General features: G+C 32.1%; 3 protein-coding genes and 1 long non-coding RNA gene across 4 annotated transcripts; 2 read left to right on the top strand and 2 right to left on the bottom strand.

The window, feature by feature from the left end:
- Positions 1 to 2001: 2001 nt before the first annotated feature.
- LOC103498985 (probable purine permease 11) lies at positions 2002 to 4791 on the bottom strand. Its single transcript, XM_008461831.3, has 2 exons — positions 4628 to 4791; positions 2002 to 3440 (listed from the first exon to the last, which is right to left on the bottom strand). Exons 1-2 carry the CDS (start codon positions 4632 to 4634, stop codon positions 2344 to 2346), a joined length of 1104 nt encoding a protein of 367 aa, XP_008460053.1. The 5' UTR covers positions 4635 to 4791; the 3' UTR covers positions 2002 to 2343.
- Positions 4792 to 8288: 3497 nt separating this feature from the next.
- On the top strand, positions 8289 to 11970 carry LOC103498983 (receptor-like protein 6). The gene is made up of 2 exons (XM_008461829.3): positions 8289 to 10636; positions 10962 to 11970. Exons 1-2 carry the CDS (start codon positions 8413 to 8415, stop codon positions 11867 to 11869), a joined length of 3132 nt encoding a protein of 1043 aa, XP_008460051.1. The 5' UTR covers positions 8289 to 8412; the 3' UTR covers positions 11870 to 11970.
- Positions 11971 to 13372: 1402 nt separating this feature from the next.
- On the top strand, positions 13373 to 17449 carry LOC127151766 (uncharacterized). The gene is made up of 2 exons (XR_007824960.1): positions 13373 to 16689; positions 17072 to 17449. It is a non-coding gene; the product is annotated as an uncharacterized LOC127151766 (long non-coding RNA).
- A 3752-nt stretch (positions 17450 to 21201) lies between these two features.
- LOC103499083 (putative invertase inhibitor) lies at positions 21202 to 21741 on the bottom strand. Its single transcript, XM_008461976.3, has one exon. The coding sequence runs from the start codon at positions 21739 to 21741 to the stop codon at positions 21202 to 21204; it is 540 nt and encodes a 179-aa protein (XP_008460198.3).
- Between the last annotated feature and the right edge of the window lie 2972 nt (positions 21742 to 24713).

Below are 24713 nucleotides of genomic sequence, written 5' to 3'. Positions count from 1 at the left end.
TGTCAAAAAAATTCTCTTTGAAAAAGAAATTTTAAAAAGTGGAAAGAACAACATTTTTAGCATCAATATTATTCCCAAATAATAACACATTATCTCCACTTTTCTTTTCCCTTGGGATAAAGAAAGAAAGAGAGAGAGACAGAGAGAGGAATTAAACAGTGTAAACCCCAGTTGTCAAGAATTATCATAATGGATGGTTTTGATGAAGTTTCAACAACACATTTAAAAGATATATAATAAGCAATTGCAAGCCATGTGAAGAATCCAATTGAATAATATTAAGAAATTGAAATGAACAGATTTCTACCAAATTTAATAACAACAAAACAATGTTGTTGTTGTTGTTATTATTATTATTATATGTCACCTTTTTTTCCCCCCACTATCTCCACTTCCACACCCATCTCTCACTTCCAACCATTGCATTCAATTCCTCTTTCCCTTTTCCTTTAATGTTTCCTTCCAAAAATCAATTAGATCTCTCAATACCTCTCTTCCAAGAATCTACCTCTTCACCATCTTCATTCATTTAGTACAACACCAATATATCATTTCATATATAAGATATTATCTTTTCTCTCGTAGGAGTTTGATGTTCAATCTTCCATCTCTACCCATTTTGTACCAAGGAAAAAGAAAAGCATAACTATATTAGGTGTGATATTGTTCAACTATACCTACCCCATTAGTTTTCTTCCTTACAATTTGTTTGTGGTTCTCCCAACTTTTAATTTAACGCGTTTCTTGCATGAAATAATATTCTAAAGTATTAGATTCGAGAATGGTTGTAGTAAAACGGAAGGCAGAAAAAAATTGTTTTTGTTCATTGGTATTTTTCAAATATTTATTCTAGTCCTTAAAATATCCATTTTGGAAAGAAAATTGTCGAATTAAATTTCAACAACATTTTTAACAAAAGTGTGGATTTTTTTTCTTCTTTTTTGTGAATTTTGAAATGATGTATGAAGAGTGGATATTTATGAAATTAATTATTGAGTGTGTGGTACGAAATACGGTGTCGTCTGGGCAAAGCAAAGCAAAGCAAAGCAAACAAAATGAAAAGGAATTGGCTAACAATGAATTTGATTATAGTTATTTGTTTTTATATTATCCCCTTTTAGAAAGTGGGTAGATTTTGGAATCATTTACATTTTGAATAACCAAACATTAACTTTTTTTTTTAATAATGATACTAATACTAATAATAATAACAATAATTAGTATCGGGTAAGATTGAATTTCTTTAATTAGATGTGGAACCCATACATAGGACTTAGGTCTTGTTTGTATTTATTATTAGCATTTGATGCACTATGTTACCTACTCCTTCAAATTAATTCCACTTAGTGTAACATGCACACCCACTACCAACATCATCTGCTTATCTTACATTCAATTTCCTTCCTTATGTGTGCAAATGCATGAAATGTGAATTTCATCCTTTGATTTTTCTTCTTTACCTTTATTTTCTCTTTTTAAATGAGTTATCTTTTCGCCGATATACACAAACTCTATGGTCAGTTCAATTACATTCATATCAGTAACAAACTCGTAGTCTATGATTAAATTAAAAACATAACGATTATATCTTTAAAATAAATCTTCATAAAAGGCTGAATAAAAATACTAAAAGTATAACTTAAAGAAGAGGCATTTCATCAGATTTTACAATTTGAAGTAGGAAGTCTACGAGGACGAGTTCAAGCCACATGGCTACCTAAGATCCATAAGATCTAATGTTGACTCGTATAAAGTTCTATAAATTTCATTAACTAGATTGTTGTCCTATGAAAATAGATAGACGAGCATGTGAGTTGTTCTGAATAGTGATTTAGTGATTCTTGAAGTCACACGCAGCTGGCTTTAGAGAGGACAACAGTGACCATAGTAACCAAAATATTGAAATTAGGTGAACTCAGTTTGAATAAGAGACTGTTCAAAGTTTTAAGAAGGTTTATTATAATTAAGAATTATTCCAAAATCAGTAAATTAGGCTCCAAATGACAAATAATAAATTGTATTGTTTACCCATTTTCGACATAGTATTGGCTATCACAAACTTAATTCACAAGTTTTCATGCTGTCATGAAACTAAGTAAATCAATGGACATCATGAATGCCACAGATGAGTAATGGTTCAAGACTAAGCTATTTTAATTACAAAGGTTTTATATCAAATGAATGGTCTGACGTACCTGAGTACCGAGTGACTTCGTCCACGGCTTGTCTATCTGGAATTTGTTAACTAAGATTATTGTAAAAAAATGGAGATTTCAGATAATCTGTGTGCAAAAACTACTAAAAAATCATGAGCTATATGTTCAGGCTGCATCAGATGGTCCATCAACAAAGGGATCCCTCGTCATGAGGTTCGTCAGTTCTGTTTTGCCTTCTTTGTGCCTTGGACTGATCAATATAGTTTTGATATAAATATGTCACAAAACCCCATACCGCGAGCAGCAAAGCAATGATCTTCACGCCATTCATCTTGTCATGGAAAACTACAAGAGCTGCAAGGGGTGTAACAGCTAAAGAGACGGTACTGATTGCATTGGAGAACAGAGAAGACACAATGAAAATCAAGCCAACAACACCGACCGAACAAGTCTGCCAAGCAACGGCTGTCCCCACCAATGTCAAAACATATGAAACTCGACCTGTACCGAAACTTGCCATTTCCTGAGGCAAACTCTTCCATTCCCCACTAGCGAAAAGAGCAACGACAGATACAATTGTGGCAACCAAGGATGTATAGATTTGCATTTCCAAGACCACAGAAAAGGTCTCCCTCTTCAAAACCTTTTGAAAGGTAAGCTGCATAAGAGAAAGCAGTAAAGAGTATAATGCCGAAGCGCCAAGGGAGCTAATGAATCCAATGAAATATTTCGAATTAGAGACTCCAGGAGGACGTTCTGAATCGTCGTTCACAGCTAAAAGTGCAGAAGACAAGGAAAGAATAACGACGGAATTCGAAATTAAAATGGTGAACTTTTGAGAGTTGATGAAGTAGGAAAAAACTGAATTGAAAGCTAATTGGCTAGCACAAATAAGTGAGTAAGTGGAGGCAGAAAGGTATAAAAGCCCAGTTGAATACATCCAGTTATCGAGAGCTATAAGGGATCCAAGTGAAAAATAAATCAACAAAAGAAATAGAATGGAAGGCGGGTTAGTGGAAGTGGAAGTATCCTTGGTGGAACGGAAAAGGAAGAGTGGGATAAAGAGAATCGGGAAGGCAGCAGTTTGAACAACAGTTGCCATCCATTTACTATTTCCACCTTTATCATAGTAAAATCTCCCAAGTAAAACAGCAGCAGCTTGACCCACAACGAGGAAAAGGATGTTGAGTGCCACCAAGAACCACCATTGCCAGCGTTTTAGATTAGCTAAAGGCAGTTCATCAACAGAAGTTACCTCTTTATCCAATATTGGTTGTTGGTTATCTGTTTTCGATATCAGAAAAAACAGTTACTCCAAGAAAGTTCCCAAACAAGAAACTTGGTTGGTTGAAGTCAAAGCAAAAGAAGAATAAGAACATGAATATGATACAACATAGAATGATAATGAGTTATTTTCAATCAAATCTGAGATACAGACACAATAAGGAAGTTTAAAGTCCATAAACTTACGCACTTATCTGCTTAAAACATTCAAGATTGATGTATTTTCCTCTATTATTTTAATCTATATCACTAATTATGTCTATTTGTTTTGTTCAATAAACGTGCAATGTGCGTCAAACAAGTACTATACTTGTATTCAATTTGTACAACTACTGTTAAACACATGTTTAATGCACCAACACGAACCGGAGTGTCAAACTAAAGTGTCACTGTTTCATTGAGTCAAATGGAAGAAGGCAGTATCCAGAAAGTGAAAAGATTTCAAGGAAATATCATCAGTGAGGCAGAATTGGAGATGTCAAAACAAAATAATAATAAAACTCTCACACATGAAGGCAATGGGAATACAACGAGTTTCAATCTTTCCATAGTTCAACAATTGTAGATATAGCGAATCCAACCATCAATCTTCGAGATAGTAACTAGTGTCTTTATCCACTTAACCAGACTTGGATTAACATTTCAATCTCACTCTTTTCAAAAAGCAGAGAAAGGCCTTCCATTTAATTTAGAAGCCAAGATGCATTGCATTAAGGCTAAGTGAATAAGACTTCTTAGCATCAGAAAGGAACAGTATAAAATCCAAAAGGACTCATTCTTCATATAGGAATGAACAAATTGCTAACAGAGCTGCTTTGATAAAATCATTCAAATCTTTCATTAGGAATTAATTATAAATGGAACAGAACCATGAATGCAGTATCACTCCAAACAACTCAAACCCAGAATCCCTAACACACACACACACACACACACACACAAAAGTAACCCATGAAAGTCAAGAACCCAATGAAAAGACCCAAATGTAAAAGAAGGCGAATTTCAAATCAACTGGGCTTCAGAATCGTACCCATAAAGAAAAAAGTGAAATCTAAACTTGGGAATTCCCCCAAACTTATCTTAATTTCTCGATTATTTTAAGCCAACCCAAGTAACAACCACTATACTAAATGAAAAAAGAAGGAATCAAATAATCGAAAGAGAGAGAGAGAGAGAGAGAGATAAACCTGTCATGCTGTTGAAATTGGAAGCTCTGCCTCGGAAAGAAGAAGATCGAAAGCACACTAGAGAGAGAGAGAGAAAAAAAAACTATAAAAGGTATTTTGATGTCACATGTAACAAAGAGAGGTTTTTCTTTAGCGTTTTTTCTTTGTTCTCTTTTTGGCAAAAGATAGAATATAATTTAGGGGTTCTTAAAAAAATAAAACGAACACATAAATATTTAAAAAATATCCATTGGTTATACGCACAGTCACCAACAAATTTCTAATTTAAACAATTGTATGATGTAATCTAAAAATTATTTAGATATTAATACACCATCATTTATCTGGAATCACGGTCTATCTAAAATAAACGATGACTGATCGTATAAATATTGATATACTAATTGTGTAGTGAAAAACGAATCCAATTATCTTTGTGCATCAATTTAATTTAATAGTTTTTTAATCAATAAACATTATTGATGGAAATCTATTAAGGTAGTTAATGTTTATTATCGATAAAATATGAAGATTTGATACATAAATCGTGCTTATTATTACAAAATAGTTGATATATATAACACATCAGATTTTGTATAAATCAAAGTATTAGTTGTAGAGATGATGTTCTACTTTCTTCTCTCCTTCTTTTCCTCTCTAATATTTCACTTACTGTGAATTCCCAACAACATCATCGTCATGTAGCGTGCGATCCTAATCAAAGTTTGGGATTACTTCAATTCAAGAATGCCTTTTCCTTGGACACACCATCAAGTTCTTGGAGTGAGTGGTATCCACGAACTTCCACATGGAATCAGACCACAGATTGCTAGCTGTATTCGTGGGATAGATGGTGTGGAGTGTGATGACAAAGGAGAAGGCCGTGCATGTCGTTGGTCTTCATCTTGGCCGCAGTTTTCTCAATGGAACTCTTCATCCCAACACAAAACCCTTTTCACCCCCTCTCCCACCTCCAAACCTTTAATCTTTCTTATAATGATTTTTCCCGGATCTCCATTTTCTCCGCAATTAATTTGGAATAATGCTTACTAGCTTACCACCTTCCATCTCCATTTTTACACGGTTCGCAAACGAGATATATCTATACAAAAGAATTAGAAACTGTAGGCATGGGAAAGGTCAGAACGGCCAGACCCTACATATACACGTGTGTAAAAATGAAGTTTTGGTCAACTCTAGTGTGTGAAAGAGATTAGAAAATGAAGTTTGTTCGACTTTGCTGGTGCTGTCTACACCATCCTTCTCTGGCTGTCTTCATGTGTGTTAACTCACTATTCAAAGTCAAGAAAATAATAATAATAAAAGAAAGAAAATTGTAAGACTAATTATAGGAAGGTGATCAATAACTCACATCAGATTTTGCAAACTACTATCTTTAATTGTTGTATGAATTACAAGTAATGATGTGCTACTTCTTGATTCTCTTTCTTTTCCTGTCTAATATTTCAGTTACTGTGAATTCTCAACATCATGGTAATGTGTGTGATCCTAAACAAGGCTTAGCATTACTTCATTTCAAGAATGTGTTTTCCTTGGATATGCCATCAAGTTCTTGGAGCGAGCTGTATCCACGAACTTTCACATGGAATGAAACCACAGATTGCTGTTTATGGGACGGGGTGGAGTGTGACGACGAAGGACAAGGCCATATCGTTGGTCTTCATCTGGGCTGCAGTTTACTCCATGGAACTCTTCATCCTAACAACACCCTTTTCACCCTCTCCCACCTCAAAACCTTGAATCTTTCTTATAATAATTTTGCAGGATCTCCATTGTCACCTCAATTTGGAATGCTTTCAAACTTGAGAGTTTTGGATCTTTCAGGGTCATCTTTCAAAGGTCACGTCCCATTACAAATTTCACATTTGTCAAAATTGGTTTCCCTTCATCTTTCTTATAATTCTGATCTCAGTTTTTCAAACCTGGTTATGAATCAACTTGTTCATAACTTAACCAATCTAAGGGATCTTGGGCTTGCTGACACAAATATTTCCTATTCTATTTTGACAGGTACTTTCCTTATTGGTTAAAAACTGCATGCTTCAAGTTTGCGAGTTCTCATCCTTCGATCCAATCCATTTTATGGTCTTATCAACAATTCCTTCAATAAAAATTCTTTCTCAAACCTACAAATTATTGATCTTTCTCACAACTATTTCAGTGGACCATTGCTTTCAAACTATTTTAATATGAGAGCCCTTCCGGAAGTGGAAATCCAACCCAACTGTTTTGTTAAAAATATTTACTATCAAGATTCAATTGGGATATCATTAAAAGAGATAGAATAACAGTTGGAAAGAAATCTTTTGATATTTAAAACTATTAATCTATCAAGCAATGGTTTCAATGGAGAGATACCAAACGAAATTGGAATGCTGAAGTCTCTAGTAGGTTTGAACCTTTGGTGGGATTCCAACATCACTTGGCAATTTAAACAGTCTGGAATGGTTGGATCTTTCTTTAAATCAATCGTTTGGTAATATTTCCTTCTCAATTGGTTGGTCTTACATTCTTGTCTCATTTGAATCTTTCCCAAAATCATCTTCCCAGACCAATTTGTAAAGGCAAACAATTTGATACTTTTGAGAGTTCTTCCTACTTTGGAAACCTTGGAACTCTGTGGAAATCCTCTACCAAAATGTGATAATGCAGATCAAAATTATCATAAATCTCAACTGTTGCATGAACAAGAAGATCAAGACAGCAGCTTGGAAAAAAGGGTTTGGGTGAAAGCTGTATTCATGGGAAATGGATCAAGATCAATTTTTAAAAGTCACACACACTCGATTTGTTGTCAAATAACCTTGAGAGCTTTTGCTAAATGGCTAAATCAAGGAATATTTCAAGTAATTTACCTTCCTTAACTTCCAATGATAGTAACAAACTTATAAAATAGAACTACCAGTCTACCACTAAAACTTTTCATCTTTCCGAGACTTTTTCTTGAAACAAAAACTCAAAGAAAAGGTTAAATCCTTGGATTGGATAAAAGTTTATTCGGACTCTACTCCCAATGCTTCCTTCATATACTGCTAAAAACGTTGTATTCACAAAAAGGGGTCCTAAGTTTGAGCTAATCTAAAGCAGTTTAGTGAAAATTAGCCATTTTTAGATTAATTAATTTCGTTTGTTTCTGAGTTTTATGGAGTGAAACTAATTTACAAATCATGAATTTAGTAGATATATACAAAGTTTTCAAATTTATGATCAAAATCCAATTGTGATTATGACGAATTAATTATTATTTGCAAACAATGGATATGTTTTAGTTAAGAAATTTTTATATTATATATATAGTTTTATGTTTTATATAAAAATTATAGAAACATATCTACAGAAGTCTTGGTCCACTATAATTAAATTCCTAATAAATGAAAAAGTTAAAATATTGACCCACTTATCTGCTTGGAAAATTTGAATTTTCTTCTATACTTAATTTTCTTCATCTAAATTCTTTAATCACTTGACTTTGACTTTGAAGATGTCTAGGAATCAGTCTTCTTCTTCTTTAATTTTTGGAGAAAAAATATCAAACATTTAATATCTATATAGAAAATTTCAACACACAACTACACTGATGTGAGTGGTGCACTGAAGAGATTATTGATTCCACTTTTATATATATATAAAGAATACAATATCTGATTCATTTAACATTGATATTGAAACATCCCTAATCCATGAAGAAAACTCTCTTTAGTCTGGCCATAACAATTCTCCAACTATTTAAAGGGTAAATAGCTCACAGCAGATTTTGTGTAAACCATTACATATCCTCCATTAGCATGGCATTGTCGTTGTATGAATTAAAAGTAGTGTGCAACTTCTTTCTTCTCTTTCTTTTCCTCTGTAACTTAGTTGTAAATTCCCATCATCATGATCATGTGTGTGATCCTAAACAAAGCTCTAAATTGCTTGAATTCAAGAATGCCTTTTCCTTGGAGACGACATGGCCATCAACGTTTTGCAGTGGGTCGTCTCCACCAACAACCACATGGAATGAGAGCACGGATTGTTGTTTATGGGACGGCGTGGAGTGCGACGACGAAGGACGAGGCCACGTGGTTGGTCTTCATCTTGGCTGCAGTTTGCTCCAAGGAACTCTTCATCCTAACAACACCCTTTTCACTCTCTCCCACATCCGAACTTTGAATCTTTCTTATAACTATTTGGATGGATCTCCATTTGCACCTCAATTTGGAATGCTTACAAACCTGAGGGTTCTGGATCTTTCTCGGTCTTTCTTCCAAGGGAACGTTCCTTTGCAAATATCACACTTATCTAACTTGGTTTCACTTCATCTTTCTTATAATTACCGTCTCAGTGTTTCAAACCTGGTTATGAATCAACTTGTTCACAACCTAACCAATCTAAAAGATCTTGGACTTGCTTACACAAATCTTTCTGACATCACACCCTCTTCGAATTTCATGAATTTCTCTCTCTCTTTAGAATCTCTGGATGTTTCTGCATCTATGTTGTCTGGGTATTTTCCCGACTACATTTTAAGTCTTACAAATTTTCGTGTGTTAAACCTTTATTATAACTCTGAGTTGAATGGAAATCTGCCCAGGTCTAATTGGAGTAAATCCCTCCAAATTTTGGATCTTTCTCAAACTAATTTTTCAGGAGGGATTCCCAACTCCATTAGTGAAGCCAAAGTCTTGAGTTACTTAGACCTTAGTGACTGCAACTTCAATGGTGAAATTCCTAATTTTGAAATTCATTCTAATCCTTTGATCATGGATCAATTAGTACCCAATTGTGTTTTGAATCTCACCCAAACACCTTCTTCTTCTACTTCATTTGCAAATGTTTGTTCAAATATACTATTTCCAAATCTTGTTTATTTGAGTTTGGAATATAACTCATTCGTTGCGGCCATACCCTCCTGGATATATTCATTGCCTAAGGTAAGATATTTGAGTCTAAGTAACAACAATTTCTCTAGTAATTTCATGAAGGATTTTCAATCCAACTCATTAAGGATTCTTGATTTCAGTTATAACAATTTACAAGGTGAAATCTCAAAGTCTATTTATAGGCAACTCAATCTCACATACTTAGGATTGGAGAACAATAATTTAAGTGGTGTTTTGAATTTGGATATGTTGTTGAGCATCACAAGGCTACATGACCTTTCCGTTTCCAATAATAGACAACTTTCAATACTATCAACCAACGTTACCTCCTCAAATCTTACATCCATTAGAATGAGATCCCTCAATTTAGAAAAAATTCCCCACTTTTTGAGATATCATAAGAAGTTGGAATTTGTAGATCTTTCAAACAATCAAATTGTAGGAAAAATTCCTGATTGGTTTTCTGAAGTGAGTGGTTTGAATGAACTGTTTCTATCTCATAACTTTTTGTTCACGGGAATAGAGGTGCTCCATGCCATGCCTAATCTAACGACAGTCGATCTTAGTTTTAACTTGTTCAATAAGCTACCTGTTCCCATATTGCTACCATCAATAATAGAAACGTTTAGTGTTTCTCATAATGAGGTTAGTGGAAATATTCATTCTTCAATCTGCCAAGCTACCAGCCTTAGTTATCTTGATTTGTCCTTTAACAGCTTCAGTGGTGAACTTCCATCTTGTCTCTCCAACATGACTAATCTACAAACTTTGATATTGAAAAGTAACAACTTTGCTGGACCTATTCCCATGCCTGCACCAAGTATTTCATTCTATATTGCTTCAGAAAATCAGTTTATTGGAGAGATCCCTCTGTCAATTTGCCTTGCACTTCGCCTCAGAATCCTCAGTATTTCAAATAATCGCATGAGTGGAACAATTCCACCATGTCTTGCAAACATCACCTCACTTGAAATTTTGGATTTAAAAAACAACAACTTTAGTGGCACAATTCCGACATTTTTTTCGACAGGATGTCAACTGAACAGACTTGATTTGAACAACAACCAAATAGAAGGAGAATTGCCACAATCATTGTTGAACTGTGAAAATCTTCAAGTTTTGGATCTCGGAAAAAACAACATCACAGGTTATATAATTCTCTCTTACACATAAATTTATAGCTTTCTTTTAGGAAAAAATGTTTTTCAAGATCATTATTATTTATCATTTGATAAGAAATGTGTAAAATCACTGTAGAAGTGTTGCAGAAGCTTCTCCATCCTTTTTAAAATCACTTATTTTCATAAACTTAAAATCAAACACATCCTTAATCTTTTATTAATTTGTTATTTAATAATATTAACTGGATATTACATATATAGGTTTGATTATATTTAGATTCTTTCTCTTATATGATTTAAATTGATATATCACAGTAAATTCTGAAATTTTATTCATATTCTTTATAACAGGTCATTTTCCTTATTGGTTAAAATCTGCTTTGTATTTGCAAGTTATCATCCTTCGATCCAATCAATTTTATGGTCGTATCAACAATACCTTCAATAAGGACTCTTTCTCAAACCTACGAATCATCGATCTCTCTCACAATAATTTTGATGGACCATTACCTTCAAATTTTATAAAGAACATGAGAGCCATCAAGGAAGAGGGAAACAAACGTTCCAACTCTTTTCAAGATCCGGCAGTTCGCATTTACTACCAGGACTCAATTGTGATATCATCAAAAGGAACAGAACAGAAATTTGAAAGAATTCTTTTGATATTGAAAACCATTGACTTGTCCAGTAATGATTTTAGTGGAGAGATACCAAAGGAAATTGGAATGTTGAGGTCTCTAATAGGTTTGAACCTTTCTCACAATAAGCTGATAGGTAGGATTCCTACATCAATTGGCAATTTGAACAATCTGGAATGGTTGGATCTTTCTTCAAATCAATTGTTTGGTAGCATTCCTCCTCAGTTGGTTGCTCTTACATTTCTCTCATATTTGAATCTCTCACAAAATCAGCTGTCAGGATCAATTCCTGAAGGCAAACAATTTGATACTTTTGAGAGTTCATCCTATTTGGGAAATCTTGGACTTTGTGGGAATCCTCTACCAAAATGTGAACATCCCAATGACCATAAATCTCAAGTGCCACATGAAGAAGAAGAAGGTGAGAGTTCGGAAAAAGGAATTTGGGTGAAAGCTGTGTTTATTGGATATGGATGTGGGATCATATTTGGAGTTCTTATTGGATATCTTGTTTTTCATTATGGGAAACCTGTGTGGATTGTGGCAAAAGTGGAAGGCAAAAGATCTCAAAAGATCCAAACATCTAGGAACTCTAGGAGTTCTAGGAAAAGATGTAATTAGGGTTTGTTTTCTTAAATTTATGAAAAAAAAAAATTTAAGTGCTAGGAGTTCAAAATCCAATGAAGAAGGTGTAAGTAATATGTGCCCTCCTATTTGAGATCTCTCTTGTCTATTTCTAAAAAAGAAAAAAAAATTAAAATCTACTCTATTGATGTTGATTAGAAAAAATAAACGAAATTATTGTAAATGAAAAACGGTTAAAATTAAAAACTTACGAGGTATAGAAAACTTTGATTATTTATAATTTTTTGAAAATCTAGATGTGATTATGACAGAATCAATTAACTATTAGTTGCAACAATGATGTTTGAGTTATGCTTTTAATTATGAAACCACGATTTGTAATATATCTACACAGAAATCATTTTCTAACCACTATATATTAGATATTGTACCATGGTGATTTTTCAATGTATACACATAATATATATATCTATGACACACACAAAACTATATTGGGAAAGCAAACAACATCCCATTCGATATCATTACTAATGGAAAAATGATACACAAGAAGCGGGAAGCATATGCAATATAATGAGTATCAACTAACGAACATGTGGTTGATGGCACTTTCTACGCCATCCTTTGTAGCAAAAGATACAGACCAGTGCTCGCCTTATTTTTAGTACGGGCTTTTAGTGCTTTGAATCTTTGATTAGAGAAGGGGTCTCGAGAGAGAAGAGTGTACCGCCCCACCAAGGCGATCCTCCCAGTGAACTGACCATCCATTTTGATACACTTCAATAAAAATAATAGTCATTATGGTTTTAAATCCTCACCTCAAATCACCATACCAATAACAGAAACTAAAGGGTAAACCTGAAGGGATTAGAATGATTCTGATATGTTAAATTCAACATTTCCCGATCAAGCTGATATGAAAAAGCTTGTATTAGAAAAAGAATTGTAATGCAATATGCCAACCATCTTCGAAAACTGCTTCTTTTTAATTTTTGTGTTTTAAGAAAAAAACCAGAACAATAATGTGTGTTAACTCCCTTACTAACAACACTAAAAGGGTCGATAACTCACATCAGATTTTGCAAACCGCTGCACTAAAATAATTTCTCTGAATGACATAAGAATAACCTTGTCTTATATAGGCCTATCTACACTAAACAAAGAGATTCAACATCAGTCCGTAAGTTTCTTTATGTATAGTTGCAAAGACAATGATTAGATTCAAAATATTAGTTAGTAACATTTTAAAGAAATAGAAAATATAGAAAAATTTATTAGTAATATACTTTAATCGTTCCTAGAATCTCATAATTTATTGGTGATAAACCTTTAATATCGTTATTGTTTTATCACTAATAGATCATACAGATAGAATTTTATTGTGTAATCTAATCATAGATAGATTATGATGTTTTATTCTATTTGTAAATATTTGAGTTGATTTTACTATATTTGAAGAGAGAGAAAAAAAAATCTAACGCTTCAATTATGAAAGGCTAAATAACTGATGTAAACCACGCTAACTGTCGTGTCCAAATGGCAAGGTTGTATGAATTAGAACAAGTAGTGATGATGTGCTACTTCTTTCTTCTCTTTCTTTTCCTCTCTAATATTTCACTTACTGTGAATTTCCAACAACATCATCATCATGTAGTGTGTGATCCTAATCAAAGCTTGGCATTACTTCAATTCAAGAATGTTTTTTCCTTGGATACACCAAGTTCTTGGAGTGAGTACTCGTATCCACGAACTTCCACATGGAATGAGACCACAGATTGCTGTTCATGGGATTGTGTGGAGTGTGATGACAAAGGAGAAGGCCATGTTGTTGGTCTTCATCTTGGCTGCAGTTTTCTCAATGGAACTCTTCATCCCAACGACACCCTTTTCACCCTCTCCCACCTCCAAACCTTGAATCTCTCTTACAATGATTTTTCAGAATCTTCAGTTTCACCTCAATTTGGAACGCTTACGAACTTGAGGATTTTGGATCTTTCCGGGTCTCACTTTAAAGGGGAGGTTCCCTTGCAAATATCCCACTTGTCTAAATTGGTTTCCCTTCGTCTTTCTCATGGTTATATTCTCAGTTTTTCAAATGTGGTTATGAGTCAACTTGTTCCTAACCTAACCAATCCAAGGGATCTTCGACTTACTGAAGTAAATCTTTATGACCTCAGTCCCACTCATTCCTCAACTTCTCTCTCTCTTTACACTCTCTTGATTTTTCTTCATGTGACTTGTCCAGGAATTTTCCAGACCAAATTTTCAGTCTTCCAAATTTACATGTGTTAATACTTGAAGATAACTTATATGGGTTGAATGGACATCTACCCATTTCTAATTGGAGTAAATCCCTTCAAATTTTGGATCTTTCATCAACTAAATTTTCAGGAGGGATTCCCACCTCCATTGGTGAAGCCAAGGCATTGAGGTACTTAGACCTTAGTTATTGTAAGTTTAATGGTGAAATTCCTAATTTCGAAAGTCATTATAATCCTATGATCATGGGTCAATTAGTCCCCAACTGTGTCCTGAATCTCACCCAAACACCTTCTTCATCTGCATCATTTTCAAGTCCTCTTCTTCCTCGAAATTTTTGTTCAATAGGACTTTCAAATCTTATTCATTTGGACTTGACACGTAACTCATTCACGGGTGTTATACTCTCTTGGCTATATTCCTTGCCTAACTTAAAATATTTGGATCTCTCTAAAAACCAATTCTTTGGTTTTACGAGGGATTTTAAATCCAACTCATTAGAGCTTCTCGATTTAAGTAATAATAATTTGGAAGGTGAAATTTCAAAGTCTATTTAATAGGCAACTCAATCTTACATATTTAGGACTGGAGTCCAATAATTTGAGTGGGGTTTTGAATTTCGACATGCTGTCAAGAGTCCCAAGTCTATCATGGCTTTACATTTCCAATAATATACCCAACTTTCAATTTTCTCAACTACAGTTACTCCTGCATATCTTCTTGACATAGGAATAGGTTCCATCAAATTAGAAAAAATCCCTTACTTCTTGAGAAATCAAAACAACTTGCAGTACCTAAACCTTTCAAATAATTAAATTGTAGGAAAGGTTCCTGAATGGTTTTCTGAATTGGGTGGTTTGATTCAACTAGATCTGTCTCATAATTTTTTGTCCTTAGGAATAGAGCTGCTACTTGCTTTGCCTAATCTGAAGAGAGTCTCTCTTGATTTTTAACTTGTTTAAATGCTACCCGTTCCAATGTTGTGCTACCATCATTTATGGAAGAACTTAGTGTTTCAAATAATAAGGTTAGTGGAAATATCCATCCTTCAATCTTCCAAGCCAACAAACTTACCTGAATTTGTCCAATAATAGCTTGAGTGGTGCAGTTCCATCTTGCCTCTCCAACATGACTAATTTACGAGTTCTTATATTGAAAATGAACAAATTTTCTGGGGTTATGTCCATACCACCAACTATTGGATAATATATTGCATCAGAAAATCAGTTCATTGGAGAAATCCCTCTTTCAATTGCCTTTCACTTGACCTCGTCGTACTCAGTCTGCCAAATAATCACATGAATGGAACAATTCCATCATGTCTCACAAACGTCCTCACTTCTCTTTCAGTATTGAATTTAAAAAATAACAATTTTAGTGGTACAATTCCAACATTTCCTTCAACCGGATGTCAATTGAGCAGCCTTGATTTGAATGACAACAAAATAGAAGGAGAATTGCCAGAGTCATTGTTGAACTGCGAATATCTTGAAGTTTTGGATATTGGGAATAACAACATAACAGGTTATGTAATTCTCACTTAAACCCATAACCATAAATATATTCATGCCTCACTTATATTTCATCTCTTTTATTTATTATTTCAATTATTTATTAATTAAGTATTACACCCAGCTTTGACTATATAGCTTTTCTCTCTTATATAATTTAAATGGAGATATCGATAACAATAAATCCGAAATTTTATTCCTATTCTATTCTGACAGGCTAATTTTCATATTGGTTAAAAACTGCTTCAAGTTTGCGAGTTCTCATCCTTCCATCCAATCAATTTTATGTTCTTATCAACAATTCTTTCAATAAAGATTCTTTCTCAAACCTACAAATTATTGATCTTTCTCACAACTATTTCAGAGCCATCAAGGAAGGGGAAATCCAACCCAACTCTTTTCTTAAAAATATGTACTACTATCAAGATTCAATTGTGATATCATTCAAAGGGTTAGAACAAAAATTGGAAAGAAACATTTTGATTTTTAAAACTATTGATCTGTCAAGTAATTATAATGGTTTTAATGGAGAGATACCAAAGGAAATTGGAAGTTGAGGTCTCTAGTAGGTTTGAACCTTTCACTCAATGAGCTTACAGGTGGAATTCCTACATCACTTGGCAATTTGAACAATTTGGAATGGTTGGATCTTTTTTTCAAATCAATTGAGTGGTAACATTCCTCCTCAGTTGGTTGGTCTTACATCTCAGTCCTATCTCTCACAAAATCATCTTTTAGGACCAATTCCTAAAGGCAAACAATTTGATACTTTTGAGAATTCTTCCTACTTTGATAATCTTGGACTTTGTGGGAATCCTCTACCAAAATGTGATGTGGATCTAAATGACCATATAAATCTCAACTGCTACATGAAGTTGAAGAAGACAGTTTGGAAAAAGGAATTTGGGTGAAAGCTGTGTTCATGGGATATGTATGTGGGATTGTATTTGGAATATTTATTGGATATCCTGTTTTTCATTATGGGAAACCTGTGTGGATTGTGGCAATTGTGGAAGCCAAAAGAGCTCAAAAGATCCAAACATCTAGGAGAGGAGTTACAGGCCTAGGATAAGAAATAACTAGGAGGTATGTTTTGTTAATTTAATTTATGAAAAACTTAAAGTTCCTTCCAGACAAATAATTAAATTTATGCACTTTTCACAGTTATTACTTCCATCTCTCTATTAGTTTATGTTTGTTGCGTTGTCTAGATTTTATTAAGTAAACTTACTTTTGTTTTTAAATACTTGCTAGTAATTCAAATGTTTGTAAAAAATATGAAAACCGTGTGAGAGGAAGAAATGACAAGAAAACAAATACACGATTTTCAAAAACCAAGAATAAAAAAGAAAATGATCATCAAACGAGTTTTTCAGAGAGATCGAAGACATGGTTGGGAGTGTTTTTATAACTATAGTGAAAATAATAATGGTTGCAAGTGTATTTATGGTGTGTGATGCATATATAGGGGTCTGATTGTGGCTGAGAAAAGTTCAAATCCGTAATCCAATTGACTGTTTATGAAGACAACTCATTACAATGGTTACTACGTGGAGTACAAAAGCCAATCTAATACACAGCAGATACAACACCTTCTCGTGTTTTGGGTTCGCAGCTATCTTGTTTGTACAATATTCACTTTTTTTTTAGCATAATTATCTCCAGCTCAATGACTCCTTTGTAAACGTTCCTTGGTACTGTATGATACTTTTGGCTTAGGTAGGGAGTGACGAGGGTGATAAAAGTATCTATGTTTACTTAGCTGAGATATTCGAATGCAGCTTGTCATCGTTATATTTCTCTTATTTGTTACTTTTCAAAAAATAAAATTCTCAAAATATCAAAACCCACGATTGATGTTATTGGAAAAAAAAATAATCAGAGTTCAAAAAAGTTTCAAGTAGCTAACTTGCTTAGTAAATTCATCAATTGATAAAAGAGACAAGAGTAATGAAACAGTAAACTGTTATTAAACCATATATTCTATAATGCTATATATCTAACCTGATTGGATCAAGTCTTTGGAATGTCTTTGGCTCAATGGTAAAAATAGAGTCGTCTTCGAAAACATCTTTCCAAGCGCCCCATCTGCCAATTGGTGCGCTTAAAATCCAATCCTTTTTTTTTCTTCGTAATTATCATCGTAGATATGTATCATGTATGGTAAATGATATTAATTGATCATTAGAACTTTTGTCAAGTCCTTTCTTTCTTAAATGGTTTCAGATATAGAAAAAATTTGCAAATAGGAATTGCAAGCATAATGTGAGACATGATGCGTAAAGCATCACAGAACAAGAAGAAAACATTTCATGGGACAAGATGAAGAACAAGGTTATCCAACAGCCATGAAACACACTTCAATTGAAAAAATATAGCCAACATCAATCATTGACTTCTTGATCGCTATGCTAGCTGTTTATAGTGATCAATTCGCTATATTTTTCAGATAATGCATTTAAATCTTTTGAATTCAAAGTGGTGTCAATTAATGTGATAGAAAGACGTGTTTTCATATTGTTTGCTGAAGAAATTAAAGTCCTCAACTGGTTATTTTGAAGTTAATTAAATTCAAAAGTTAAACTATTTAATAAAAAAAAGTTGAGCTTTTTTCTCAGACCAAGTTGTTGAACCAATAAAATATTAATAACAACAAAAAAACCATCTTCTTCGATTGTTCTCATACGTAAATTAAATTCTCATATATCAGTTACTCAGGGGCGCGTCAGTTTTGGGATCAAACCCGTTGTCTGCTATGACCTCTAATATGAATAAGTTGGGCGTCGGTCATTGGTTTTACCAGCTTCAATCGTTCAACTCGATCTTCCAGATTGCCTTATTCACCCGTAAGGTACATAAGTCGTGAAACAATCCATTTTAGAAGTGAGTCATCAGTCGATGCACTTAATATCTCAATTAGGTTGACATGTTCAATAAATTCACAGAACTCTTCTTTGCTTGTTGGGGTAGCTGAAGCATTTTTTTTTTTTTAACTTTGAGACATCCATAAATCGCACTAATTTTGTTCAAAATGATTGAGGATCACACCTACCTTGCTTTAGGTTATGTTTGTAACGACTCGAAAATTCTAAGTATCTTGGATTAAGCTGCTTCATGCATGTAACTACTAAAACTTGTTTTTCAAATTTATTATTATTATTATTTATTTATTTATTTCTCCTTCCAAATGTCCAAAATAAAATGAAACATTTTTTTTTTGAAAATCATCAATCTCCTCTTAAATCAAATAACTCTTATAATTCTAAATAATTAGGTAAGAATTACTTGAAATTTTGAGGCGTTAAATAATTAATTGGAATTATTTGAAATTTTGAAGGGGACAACAAAAGGTTTACATATTTTCATAATGGTTTTATATATCGTCCACTTTGGACATAAATTTATTTATTTTTGGTCATCAATCTTCTTCTTTTTGTTTCTTTCTGTTTTTCTTAGAAAAATACCAAACATTTAAAATCTATAGAAGAGGGTACAAAGGATGTGTGAACTTTGGTTAAAATATCTTTCTGATCCCTATACATAGATATATAACAGGTTATGTGTTTAATTTCATCTTTCATTTATTCTTTAATAACAATAATTGGATATTACATGCATATAGCTAGGTTTGACTCTATCTATATATATAACTTTATTTTCTGATATAGTTTGAATGGATAGATCACAATAAAATCTGAAATTGTATTCATATTCATATTCACACTCTAACAACTCTTATTGTTAATACCACTTTCCTTATTGATTAATAGCGGCTTCAAGTTTGTGATTTATTATCCTTCTATCAAATCAATTTTATGGTGATAACAACAATTCCTTCAACAAATACTCTTTCTCAAACCTTCAAATTATTGATCTCTTCCACAATAATTTTAGTGGACCATTGCCTTCAAACTTTTTTAAGAACATGAGAGCGATCATGCAAGTGGAAAACAAAAAATACTGTTCTTTTGATGAAAATGAGATAGGTGATTATTATCAAGACTCAATTGTTATATCGTAAAAGGGTTGGATCAAAAGCTAGAAAGAATTCTTTTGATATGGAAAAACTATTGATCTGTCATGTAATAATTTTAATGGAGAGATACCAAAGGAAATAGGAATCTTGAGGTCTTTTTTAGGTTTGAACCTTTCGCACCATAAGCTTAAAGGTGGTATTCCTACATCACTTGGAAATTTGAACAATTTGGAATGGTTGGATCTTTCTACAAATCAATTAGTTGGTAGAATTCCTCCTCAGTTGATTGGTCTTACATTTCTCTCCTATTGGAATCTCTCCCAAAATCAACTGTCAGGACCAATTCCTCCAGGAAAACAATTTGGTAATTTTAGAAGTCATTCGTACTTGGAAAACCTTGGACTCTGTGGGTTTCCTCTACGAAAATGTGATGCACATTAAAACGACCATAAATCTCAACTGCTGCATGAAGAAGGGTGTGGGAGTAATTTGGAAAAGGGGATTTGGTTGAAAGCTGTGTTGATGGGGTATGGATGTGGGATATGCTATTTGGAATATTCATTGGGTATCTTGTTTTCAATGTGGAAAACCCATGTGGATTGTGGGAATTGTGCAAGGAAAAAGAGCTCAAAAGACCCAAACATCTAGGAGGAGTTGCAGGCATAGGAAAAGAAATAACTAGAGGTATATGTTCTGTCAATTTTATGAAAATGATTTCAATTTTAATTTAATCTTTTCTGATTCCTTCTATCATATCCATTTCATTTAAGAATTATTGGTCACTTTCCAAGAAACGTATGTTGTAATAAAATGATAGGGAACTTGATGAAACATAACACATAAAGGAAGAAGAAAAGTTTGTTTTGAAGGGTGCAACAGTTGAAGGTTTATATTAGAAGTCACTCTTTGTTGAATATGGAAAGCTTTTAAGCAAAGAAAAAAAAAACTTTATTTTAGATTTCTAATATAATACAAAAATTATATTGATGTAAAATAGTTTATTTTAAAAAATAAACAATATTATTTTAGTATAATTTTGGCTGAATTAGGAAAAAAATAATTTGTGTGTTCTTTCAAAGGTTACATTATTGTTACCGATGATCTTTTGTAAATATTTCAAAACTACGTTTGGAGTAAAAATTCATTAGAATATTTGAATGGAAATTGAGACTAAAAATGATAGGTTGAAATAAAAGTTCCCTACTCATATTAAAAAAAAAAACATAGCCAATATAGTATCATAGTTAACAACTATTTAGATTTTTACAAAGTATAATATAAAACTAACAAGAAGTAGTTTATATTGATAAAAACAAAGTTGGTCCGATCATACTAACACTAATGCATTGGATTCCATTAGAATTCTGAAGTAAAGGGTGCTTGGGACAAGGTAGTACTAAGTTGGATGACCACTTGAAAAGTTCTTGTGTTATACCTATTTTTCTTATTGATAAAAAAAAAAACAAAATACTATATCATATATTGTTTCCGAAAAAGATCACCTTAATTTAAAATTTATTCAATGAAGCCAACACAATCTATATTTTCCTAAATATAGATCTATCTTTATCTTTATCTTTCTCATTCATATTATTAGTCACCCTCGAATAGTTTATTGTCTTTTATGGGTACATATTGACGATTGAAAGAGCTATGGCAGCCAATTGAAACAAGTCCTTATTCCACTTTGTCAATGGAGAGGAGACACCTTCTTTTTCCCTAAACCCATCTTCACAAACTCTAGCAGCATCCATCACTGAGCTCACTTTGATGTTAGCATCATCGTAATGTTTTTCTTTATATGCTTTCTTTCCTTCTTCCACATTAACAATGGCATCCGAATAGACATCTAGACAATCATTTAAACGAACCCTTCTATAAGAGTCTATTTCTTTGTTTTGTAATAGCTTTTCCACATACTCTAATGAGCTGCTTAAATTCTTTTGAATCAAACTCAATGAGATAGCACCGAGTTTACGAAGATCGGTCGAATCGCTTCCTGAGTGAGCACGGAAAGATGAAATGCAGAAGTTGTAGTTGACGTTTGGATCGTCGGTTTCACATTTTTTACAAGTTTTTTGGACAAGATCAGCAACGACAATTGTGGTAGAGATGTTGAAGATCATAATGAAGAGGAGGAGACAAGGGAGAGGAGTGGTCATGAAAGGAGATAATGAGAATTTGGGCTTCATATGATGATCTTAATTATTCTTTCTTTGCATGAGTAAAATTTGAAGTGATTTTTTTTTTTTTTTATTTGGGATCACTTTGTGGAGTAATTTATAAAGTTTTGAAATTGAGAAGCATAAGCTTTTGGGTGGGTGTGGGTTTTAGTTGTCAATTTTGAATTAGTTGTAATGCTTTTTCTTCAAACAACTTCACTCTACTTTAATTAAGGGTAAAGTGAAATCTTACAAATTGAAAAAGAAAAAAAAAGTGACTACAACCAAATAGCAACCCTAAATAATTGGCCCAATTATATGACACCATGTGTCAATGTGATTTTTCAAACATTTTTTCTTTTTATCTTTATACACATAGAGTCGTTTAAAAAATATAACAAAGTGGTAAAATATTTACGGTGTATACAACAATTCTAAAAACGTAAAAAGTCCATACGTCTACTATAAAAAATACCAAAAATGTCTCATCAACAGTGTAATATATTTGGTAACGTGCGTAATATATTTAAATTTGTCTACCCTACATCTAAACAATTTTTTTTTTTCAAAATTTGTTTAGATTTGATCTTTTAAAAAAAAATTTGGTACTCGTTTAGATTGGCTAAACTATTTTTTCCAAAATTCTTTATACACCCTCTCTCTTAGATTTAATTACCCTAATCTAAAAAAGAAAAGAAGAAAGATGATGGAATGAACGAAAAAAAAGGAAAAAAAGAAGAAAGACATGTACGGAGCGAAAAAAAAGAGAAAAATAAGAAAGACGATAGAAAAAAATCAAATTTAAAAGAAAAAGGAAGAAGGATGGAAGAAATCGCAACTAAAAAAGAAGAGTAAAGGAGAAAGACGATAAAAAAATCGCAGAAAATGATGGAAGGGCAAACCTGTAATATTTATAAAATGATAACTTCGGCTATAGTAGTTTGTTATATTTATGAAAATTTCCCATATATATATATATATATATATATATATATATATATATATATATATATATATACTGAATGAATTTAAAATGTTTCTCAAATTTGGAGAAAATTTTAAAATTATTTGCATGGACACTTATAGCTAGATAAATTGATCAAATATTACCAAGTGGAATATATAATAGTCACATTTTGATATTCACAATATATCTTAGCAACTTGTTTAATTAGTATATACTTTCTAATAATGGTCTCTATTCAAATATCCATATTAAATGATTTAAGAAAAGAAGGCTAAGAAACTTATACAAACTAAAGTATATAAGAGTGAACATATATACCCTTTACATACAATGGAATATGATCTAAAGAAAAAAAAACTCATCAACACAATTCTTGTATTTATCTCTTATTTTTTATTAAAACAAAACAAAAGAAAATTGGAAAAAAAAAAAATCTTAGCTTTATTTATGGTCCTCAAGAAACCGCATTTGAAATTCATAAAAAGATTTTTAAAAGAAAAAAACACCAATTTGATCATTACTTCAATTGATAATGACATTTTAGTCAAGAATAATAAACCAAATATATATATATATATATATATATAATATATATATATATATATATATATATATAAGGAAGGAATAGACCATAATTAAGTTTCTATTTCCCTAATCTTCAATGTAATTATGATAATGAAGATTTTAATTTTTAATCTAATATTCCATAATCGAACAAAGTACCAACTCAAAGATAGAATTTCCAAATCAAAATGATTTAAATTTAAATCATATTTTAGAATCTTGACATCATATTTATTTTTTATTTTATATTAAAAAAAAATTAAATGCTCTATTTCTAGTCCATCCACATTCTGCTTACAAAAAAATTGTTTCATTCTCTAAACTTTACACAAATTCAAGATGTAATTTTAATCATTATCATTAAATCTAATCTTACACGATATGGTTCCCTTTTTATATAAACAATCTATTTTTTTAAAAAAATAAATCCTACATGCTCTAATAATTTTCTAATAGATGATATCTTTTGGAATATATCCATTTACTAATTAAGAAGGTAAATATAACAATAGATAAGAGGTTGGAATTAATAATAGTAAAGGATTAAAAATTTGTTTGTTGTGTTGTTGTTTGTAAATAAAAGAAGAGGCAAATGAAAAGGAAACTCAAAAGTCACTATGAACAAAAATGGAGAAGTTTGATCCATGAGTTTTTTAGTAGTTTGGAAGTCAATTTCTTGATTTTTTTTATGAGGTTGAATTTTGCTTGAATTTAATGTAGAGGAATAAGACAATTCAAAATCATATCTTTTTTCGAAGTCAACTATTTCGAGAATTTCATATAAAACATGAATTTCATGGTACCGACAATATCATTAAAAAAATAATAATAAATTAAATGAAATTAGTTTTTCAAAAAATATCCATTCTTAATACATTAATGTTTTGGACTAATTTACAAGTTTAATTGATTTTTTATAGGCCTCATTCACCAAACTTAATTATTCATTAGCATAAACCCTACCAATGAGGCAAATTTGTTTTTCCAACAAGTTGTTATCACGTTCTTGATTAAAATGTTGCCACAACTATAGACAATCCTACTTAATTTGGCTTTTGTAATAATTTCGTTCCATCTAGTCTTTTATTCCCTCACGATCGAAATATACTTGTCGATAATATATATATGTGAAAGATACGTTTAGATCGGAGTATTTGATGTCTTTTATAAATATTTTTAAAAATTTATATGTGAAAGTTCGAACATGAATATGTCTAAACTTTTTTTTTTTTTTTTTGAAGTAAATATATATCTTAATTATCAATTTATGTAAACTTTATTTACAGAAATTGATATCGACGTTGACACCGATATTTTAATATTTGCTTTTATTTATGTTTTTTTAAAAGATTAGAACCAATAAGTCTCTAATGGGTTTTAAAAAGATGTTGTGATTTTTAGACATGAATGGATAGATAACTGAATGACTAATAGATCTTCG

This window comes from Cucumis melo, chromosome 11 (genome assembly GCF_025177605.1).
Source record: "Cucumis melo cultivar AY chromosome 11, USDA_Cmelo_AY_1.0, whole genome shotgun sequence".
Classification (NCBI taxonomy): Eukaryota; Viridiplantae; Streptophyta; class Magnoliopsida; order Cucurbitales; family Cucurbitaceae; genus Cucumis; species Cucumis melo.
This window is presented reverse-complemented; position numbering and strand designations above follow the sequence as displayed.